At 36.8% G+C, this 8175-nt stretch overlaps 1 protein-coding gene across 1 annotated transcript; it reads right to left on the minus strand.

The window, feature by feature from the left end:
• Nucleotides 1–4718: 4718 nt before the first annotated feature.
• On the minus strand, nucleotides 4719–7460 carry LOC108361061 (uncharacterized). The gene is made up of 2 exons (XM_017613591.1): nucleotides 5696–7460; nucleotides 4719–5622 (listed from the first exon to the last, which is right to left on the minus strand). The coding sequence occupies exons 1-2, from the start codon at nucleotides 7013–7015 to the stop codon at nucleotides 4765–4767; spliced, it is 2178 nt and encodes a 725-aa protein (XP_017469080.1). The 5' UTR covers nucleotides 7016–7460; the 3' UTR covers nucleotides 4719–4764.
• Between the last annotated feature and the right edge of the window lie 715 nt (nucleotides 7461–8175).

Raw genomic sequence — 8175 nt, forward strand, 5'->3', positions numbered from 1 at the left:
ATGGGCTGGATGCTCCAACTCAACTTAGTTTAGCCATTTTTTGGACTTAAGTAAGTTTTACACAGCTTATTCTTGACTAAGTCTAAAAAATTGGCTAAACTAAGTTAAGTTGAGTTGGAGAAACCAGCCCTATTAGTTGAACATGTTGAGGTGTTAATCAGTGAGATGCGAAGCTTGTTCTTACCTCAGCGGAATAAATTGCTACTCCATAAGAAGTTCGAGACCCGCAAATACCAAGCGGGAGAGGACTTTTATACATACTACAATGATAAAATAGCATCGGCTTTTGGACTCAACGTCGAAGAAAGCGAAGTAAACGATCACGTAATAGAAGAAATTCCAGACGAGCACCTACGGACTCAAGCGTACATCCAGTGTTATAGCAACAAAGCACAACTCTTGCAGGCGTTTGGCTGAAGTTGGTGCTACAATTGCAACTCAATAGGACATATGGCTACGGAGTGCAAAAAACCAAAGCGGGAGAGAGGTGCTTGCTATAGCTGCGGAAGCAAGGAACACAAGGTCGCAGCTTGTCCGAAGAGACAGTGATCCACGCAGGTGAAGAAAACCAATACGTAAGACATTTAAAATTTTCTTAACGTTCTACCAACACTAGTTTAATAGAACTAGAATGCCTATTAGACTCCGAAAGCCCGATTAGTTTTGTCCAACGATCCTTACTACCAAATATTATTGCAATTCGTGAATCTTCTGTTTCTTATTTCGGATTAAATAAAAGTATGCTAAAAATTTTCGGAAAAGTTTTGTGTAAAGTTTATTTCGAAATAAAAGGAATTGATATAATATTGATATAGTCTTAGGTAGAGACTTTTTCAAGGCAAGTAACTTAGTCCTAATTTCTAAAGACAAGGTGGAAGAATTAGAGAAAGGTGGGAGCAGTAATAGTGTTGTAAGTAGGAATATGAGCAGTAAACTTTAGGGATGAACCGAAATTGAGCTATCTACAAAGTGAGTGTACACCAGAGGTTGATAAAGCAAAAGAGTGTAAAAGAGAAAATGATAGATCCAATGAGTGTAAACAAAAACCGATGGGACATATAGGTGTAAAATAGAAGTTAATGAAGCAAGCGATAAAAAAGACGACATACAATTTTACGGTAGCACAAATGATAGATCTGATGTGGATGAAATTATTAATGCTCATTGATTATAATAATGATAGTGATTGTAAACTTAATTTAAAGGTATGTACAAAAGACTTGTGGATACGTTCACAAAACTGTATGTACAGGCTGCGCGTCCTAATGAACCATTGGTCAAACGCAAAATGAAACTTTCACTAGAAAATTCAAAGTGTTTTCACTGTCCTCCACGTCGGTTGTCTTATGCATAAAAAGATGAATTACAAAATTTAATTGACGAGTATTTAGCGAAAGGATACATCAAAGCAAGTGAATCACGATACGCATCACCGATCGTGTTAGTAAGAAAAAAGACGGGATCTTAGGATGTGCGCTGATTACCGGATATTAAACAAGGTGACTGTAAAAGAGAATTACCCGATTCCACTCATTGTCCAATTGTTAGATCAGTTAGCAAAACAGAGGGTGTTCACAAAGCTGGATTCAAAAAACGGGTTTTTTCACGTATATATGCATCCAGAGTCTCAAAAGTATTCGTCGTTCGTAACTCCACTACGACAGAGTATTTATTTATTTATTTTATTTATGATATGGTCGCAACGGAAGGCATTGAAAAGCATTTTTTAGAGGGGATTTTAGAGGAGATTTTAGAAAAATGTGTCTAAAATAAGCTTGAGTTGAGACGTGACAAATGCGACGAGTGTAAAGTATTTAGGGTATATCATCGACGGGAAAGGGATACGAGCTGATGATAAAGACTTAGAAGCCATTAAGAATTTTCCGGTACCAAATAATGTTCATGCGGTACAAAGTTTCCTAGGACTGTGCTCGTATTTTAGAAGGTTTGTGAGGGATTTTTTCTGTTTTAGCGAAACCATTGTATGATTTGACTAAGAAGAATAAAAGATTTTCATTTGGGGCAACTGAATGAGAGTGTTTCGAACTTTTGAAGTCCAAGTTGTTAGACTCCCCAGTACTTGCACTATATGATCCGAATGTTTACACGGAGTTACACTGTGCAAGTTCGGTAGGGCTAGCGGATATTTTGTTGCAAAAGAAAAGTGGCGGAAAACTTCACCCCATCTTTTATTTTTCAAAAAGAACTATGGAGCCGGAATCAAAGTATCACAGTTTTGAGCAGGAAGATCCTTAAAGCATTAAAACGGTTTCGTGTGTATCTGCAAGAAAAAACGTTCAAGATACCCTTAAACCCTAGAAATGCACGCTGGGCTTTAGACTTACAAAATTATCACTATACCTTGGAGCATCGGGCAGGAAAACGGATGCAACATGTCGATGCGCTTAGCCGTTGTACAAATATTCTATTGTTAGAAACAAACACCTTTGAGGAGAATTTAGTTATATGCCAAGGAAGGGACGAAAGCTTAAAAAAGTGGAAAAATATATTGGAGGAAAAAGAGCACAGTTTATTTGAAATGAGAAATGGTGGCTTGTATAGAAAGAAAAACAATGGCAGTGTTTTATGTTGTTTCCCACACGATATGGAAAACAATGTAATCTACAAATATCATGATGAGGTTGGGCATGTGGGAATAGACAAATTAGTAGAATTAATATCAAAGAGCTATTGGTTTCCTAAATTGAAAGAAAAGGTAGACAAACACATAAAAAATTGTTTGAAATGCATAGTTTTTTCCGCGAAAAGTGATAGACAAGAAGGATTTCTCCCTAGTGTCCCGAAAGGGAAGCCCCATTAGAAGTCGTTCACATTTAAACGTTAAAAACATTAACAGCTCTATTCTGCGCTGGTAACATAAATTTTGTAACCGGTTATTAAAGTGTCTGTCAATTTTTAAACCTTTTTCGCATTATGTGGGCTCTTGTAACCGGTAAATTTGGTTACCATCTCATGAGCTGGTAACAAAATATTGCCCCGTGAAATATGCAACACAAGAATTCCACAAATCTCCATAGCTGAACTGCTGAATATTTTCACTGCATTACCAACGTACCTCGAATCGCGGTGACAAGAAGTGGTAACATTTTTTGGTAATACAATTTTCCGGTCACAAAATCTTCGGTAACGTGCATTCGCAACTGCGGAACTGCCGCATTAAAATTAACATTCGCAATTTTTCGCATTCGCAATAATCAATGCGGAGCTTTTGCGAATGCGAATGTTGTTCAAGTGCACCGATAACACGTATATATGGCAAACAAAATGACAAATTGTAGCCAATATTTTTGCCTGTGGTCGTGGGAGTATTGGTGTAACAAAACTATTTAAAGTCAAAGAGTAAGCTCCTTCAATAGGGATTTCCAGTAGAAATGATCAACGTCTGGCTATAAAGAGAATAGACCCAATAAACACCAAAAAAATATTTCTCCAACCTTGGATAAATTCATAGTTCTCAAATTGATATCCAACATAATTCTCCAACTCATCTCTAACCGACGCGCAGATACGTAAAAAGTGATAAAGATTAATTATCAAGTGAAAAACGAAAGCTAAATGAAGAGGAAAATTACCAACAAAAAGTAAATAATCTAAATAAAATAAGGTATTTTACTATTTCAATTTCAGTATTTCAATGATATTTTTGATACCATTTGGGGAATTACATTGGAGTTCAAGTTGAGAACTAGCATTTTCTCAACTTGAGAAACAGTACTACAAAAACTAAAATCGAAAAACGCTGATGAAGTTACAGATTCCCCAAATTCTGAAACAGCCAATGAGAATGAAGAATTCTTTTTAAAAAGCTTTATAACAACCTGATATATGTATCTGGTTTGGCTTGCAAGCGCTGTGTAAACAACGATCTCGCCATTATGCTAGATTGTAATTGTTTCTTAAAAATTCTTGACATCCGCGGATGCCGATGCGAATGCCGATGTTAGCTGTTAGATATTCGCATCCGCGGATGTCTAAAATTCCACATTCGCAACATCCCTAGTCCAAAGTATATTGTATCGGCGAGGGGAAGTTGTTTCACGTCAAGCGAGGTCAAAGAGTTTTTAAAAGAAAACTCAATACAAAACATAAAGATCGGGACTGGTTCTCCACAGGCAAATGGTCAGGTTGAGCGAGTAAATAGAAGTATAGGGCTCATGATGTAGAAAATGATTGGAACAGAAAAAGGACATAATTGGAGTGAGGTAATAGAGAGTGTGGAACATTCTTTTAATAATACTATACATTAGGGCGGGTCGATCTAAAAATCGCTCATTGCTCTGTGAAAATCGTATTCTAGGGATCAAAATAAGAAACTTTGCCGATGGAACCATACCTCTAAAACGAATTCTGATGTCCCCCAATTTGGGTCGAACTTTTGGGTAGGGACAAATTTTGAAAAATCCCACTTTGACCCATTTAGAGTGCTCCAATCGAGTCCAAATGTATGACCGACCCCCACTAACTTTGGACGGCCGATCCACCCATGCCAGTGGCACACCCCCTGGAACTCCCCTGGGAGGTTCCCCATACAATCATTTCAAAAAATCACCATTTTTGGCCTTTACATGAAAAAATCAGCTAAATGGCTATGTTTTTTCTTTATTTTTATTTATTTATTTATAATAATATTTATTATTTATTTATAATAATATCTATTTTTTCTCTTAAGAAATTTATTTAGTCAGAACATATGTAAATGAAAAAATTAATTTAAGTGAGTTATAGAAAAGAAACTAAAAAAAATTATTGTTTGAAGTCTTTTTTACTTTCAAGTCTGGGCAATTTCGCACGGCTCTCTAATGTCGTCGCCATAACAGCCTCTACATTTTCCGGTATAACCCGTTTGGAAACGCTAGCTAGCAATTGAACATGTCGTTCCGTTCCTTGTATGTGTGATGGAATTTTTGGATCATTAAACGGTGGATCATCTTGATTTAAATATTCTTTCAATGTATCGTACGGAATGCTTCGCGTGAATGGTGGTTCAAATACGATATTTATATCATTCAAATTGATCATTTCCGTATAACTTGTGCAATTAAAGTTTATATCTGGTTTTTTATAAACTCTAAGTTCCATTGGCTCGTCAACATCGGTTCGATAGCGTAGAATTTTCTTGATGGCACAGTCGCGCTTTTCTTTGCTATCATCAAACAACATTGATAACAAGATATTTTCCGAATGCGCATAATATGAATTATCTTTAATTACTTGATTGACAATTTTGCGTAAACGAGGTTCTAGAAATCGTGACCAACCAATGAACTTGAAAAATAATGCACTGCCGTACACGACAGAGCTGTAATACTTGATATTGAAGTACATTGGCACATAACATTTAATTATAAATTCAACCAGAATTCTTAAATTTGCATCTGGATTTTCCGTTGTCACATATAATCGCAATAATCTAGCGGCCTTGGTGAGCCACCGAGAATGTACAATTTTCCCTGGTTTGATGTTAGCCAGATCCACCGGAACCACGCCGCTAGAAATTGCATGGGCCATGTCGTATAAGTACTTCGAATCGGTGGAAAATTCAATTTTTTCTGGAGCAGGGGGCATATTTTGCAACTCAATTTTCTGGAAGCCGTCCACCACCTGAAAATATATAATAATAAAATAATTAAAAATGGTTGACAATTATAATAAATGAGTGATAGCAATAACTTACCGGAAGAGTTTCACAAGTTTCGATTTGACGGCTCAGTTTTCCGGTTGCCGATCTTGGTCCAGTGCTGGTTGATTTATCCAAAGCTTCAAACAAATGCCGAAACGGAAGTTCGTTGAAGTGTAGAAGGCAAACGAACCAATGCAATGGTCTTTTTAACAGCAATTCGAATCGTCGTATAATTCCACCGTGTGGGCCAGTGTTTGTTGGCTCACCGTCAGTGCATATTCCAATTAATGCATCCAGTGATATATTTTTATCGTTGAAAAAACCATTTAATTTGGTTGTTTTGTATTCAGCGGTTTCATGTTCCAGTCTTACGTAACCAATCAATTCAGAATTGGGTTCTCTCAAAATAACAAGATGAGGTTCTTTTACCATCCTAGTATGATACTTCTCATCAATTTTATCTATCGTTAAAGTATCATCTTTTCTGCCATCGAATGAAAACGCTAACAAATTGGTATCATCTAACCGTTTGCGAAGCACTTCTTGTCTGCATTTCTCTTTTTCTCTGCGAACTTTCGATTTATCCATGATGAGAGGTTTCCCATGCTTATCTTTAATTTTAAAATCTTGCAAAAGAGCGGTTCCCAATGCTGATGCTACTCTGTCAGGCACACCAAATCTGTCACATACCAAGGCAAAGTTAAAACAATCGTATCTCTCTGTGTATTGTGAACTTGTGCTTCTATCCATATCTTCTTGAACCGGTGGCGGTGCGTATGTTGAATCATCGGGATCTTGGTATGTTGGCATTGATGACATAGACGTTGCTCCTTGCTCTTCAGTTTCCATCACAAATGCATCCATTGTTAGTCTTCTCTGATTATGTTGATCGTGCATGAACTCTTTGAGGCGTTCGGGAACCCAGCCGCATGCACATGGAGCTGCCTTCAAATCGCATTTACATGTTCCAATGTAAAAAATTGTTTCCAGAGATTTTACATACTCTGTAAATTGTTGGGTGTTGTTTCTTCTCTTGATTTGCTCTTGATACTTGTCAAGCAATTTATTCAATTTATTAAATACACTTTTTTTCAGCATTATTTCCATACCAAGTTTTTCCCAAATTCCAATCAACTTATCTTGTACTTGAATAGTGAATGATTTATGGGAAAACTTTTTTTGTTCTGTTTTAGCACGTTCGCTTAAGTAAAAATAATATCTCAAGATATCCAGATGGGTTGGTAAATTAAGATCAGTTAAATCAGTAGACACACCAAAAACAGTAACATCATGCTTGGGTATATGACTCATTGGGTTTTCGATAGTTGTTGATGTAGTTGCTTCATCTTGCGGTGTAGAGGATGGTGGATTCATTGTAAACTTTTTGATTTGGAATGGTCACTTCACTTATTATTTTTTTTGAAATATTTTTTTATCTGAAATTAGCACTTCACACTTTGAGTTCTTCACAACGACTTAATGCATTCACAAAAACTGTTGCGTTATATATGGTCTACGAGACGAGGTAATAAGAATGAAATGGTAATTTCAATTCTACCTGCTGTGTCTTGTGGTGGCTTAAAAAAAAACACACAAGCAATTTTACGATCTGCAATTGTGTCACAGTGATACCTTCATTGTTTAAAAGGGTTGCGGTGCATTCCAGTGATACCTTAATTGTTAAAATGGTTGCAAAAAACGCGCATTTCTTAAGAAGGTGCCTTAAAATACCCACAAAAAGGGTTGTAAAAACAACCTTCATTTCTTAAGTAGGTGCTATAAAAAAACTACACAAGTAAGTTTACGACATGCAGCTGTGTCTTAAAAAACGCACACAAGCAATTTTCCGATTTGCAATTGTGTCACAGTGATACCTTCATTTTTTAAAACGGTTGAATAAAAAACCCACACAACTATGTTTACGACATGCAAATGCATCACAGTGATGCCTTGGTTTTAAAAGGGTTGTAAAAACGCTAATTTCTAATATTTTTTTTTAATTTCTTTTCTATTACTAAGTTAAATTCATTTTTTCATTTACATATGTTCTGACTAAATAAATTTCTAAAGAGAAAAATAAACTCCAAAAAGAAAAAACATAGGCATTTCGCTGATTTTTTCATGTAAAGTGCAAAACCGGCGATTTTTTGAAATGTTTGTATGGTGAACCCCCAGGGGGGTTCCAGGGGGTGTGCCACTGGCATCGGTGGGTCGGGCCTCCAAAGTTAGTGGGGGTCGGTCATACATTTGGACTCGATTGGAGCACTCTAAATGGGTCAAAGTGGGATTTTTCAAAATTTGCCCCTACCCAAAAGTTCGACCCAAATTGGGGGACATCAGAATTCGTTTTAGAGGTATGGTTCCTTCGGCAAAGTTTCTTATTTTGATCCCTAGAATATGATTTTCACAGAGCAATGGGCGATTTTTTTGCCTCCCCACAAATCGACCCGGCCTACTATACATAGAGCAACGGGCGAACACCCTAGTGTAATGTTGTTTGGTGCCAACCAGAGAGGCGAGGCTATAGACCCATT

Source organism: Rhagoletis zephyria, unplaced genomic scaffold, assembly GCF_001687245.7.
Source record: "Rhagoletis zephyria isolate East Lansing unplaced genomic scaffold, Rhagoletis_zephyria_1.1 Rzeph_scaffold_00691, whole genome shotgun sequence".
Taxonomy (NCBI): domain Eukaryota; kingdom Metazoa; phylum Arthropoda; class Insecta; order Diptera; family Tephritidae; genus Rhagoletis; species Rhagoletis zephyria.

What these genes read in the sequence shown, in the direction of transcription:
- LOC108361061 (XM_017613591.1), bottom strand. Translation starts at nt 7,015, where the DNA reads ATGAATCCACCATCCTCTACACCGCAAGATGAAGCAACTACATCAACA. An exon ending in AAACTTGTGAAACTCTTCCG is followed by an intron (nt 5,623 to 5,695) that starts GTAAGTTATTGC and finishes ATATATTTTCAG; the next exon opens with GTGGTGGACGGCTTCCAGAA.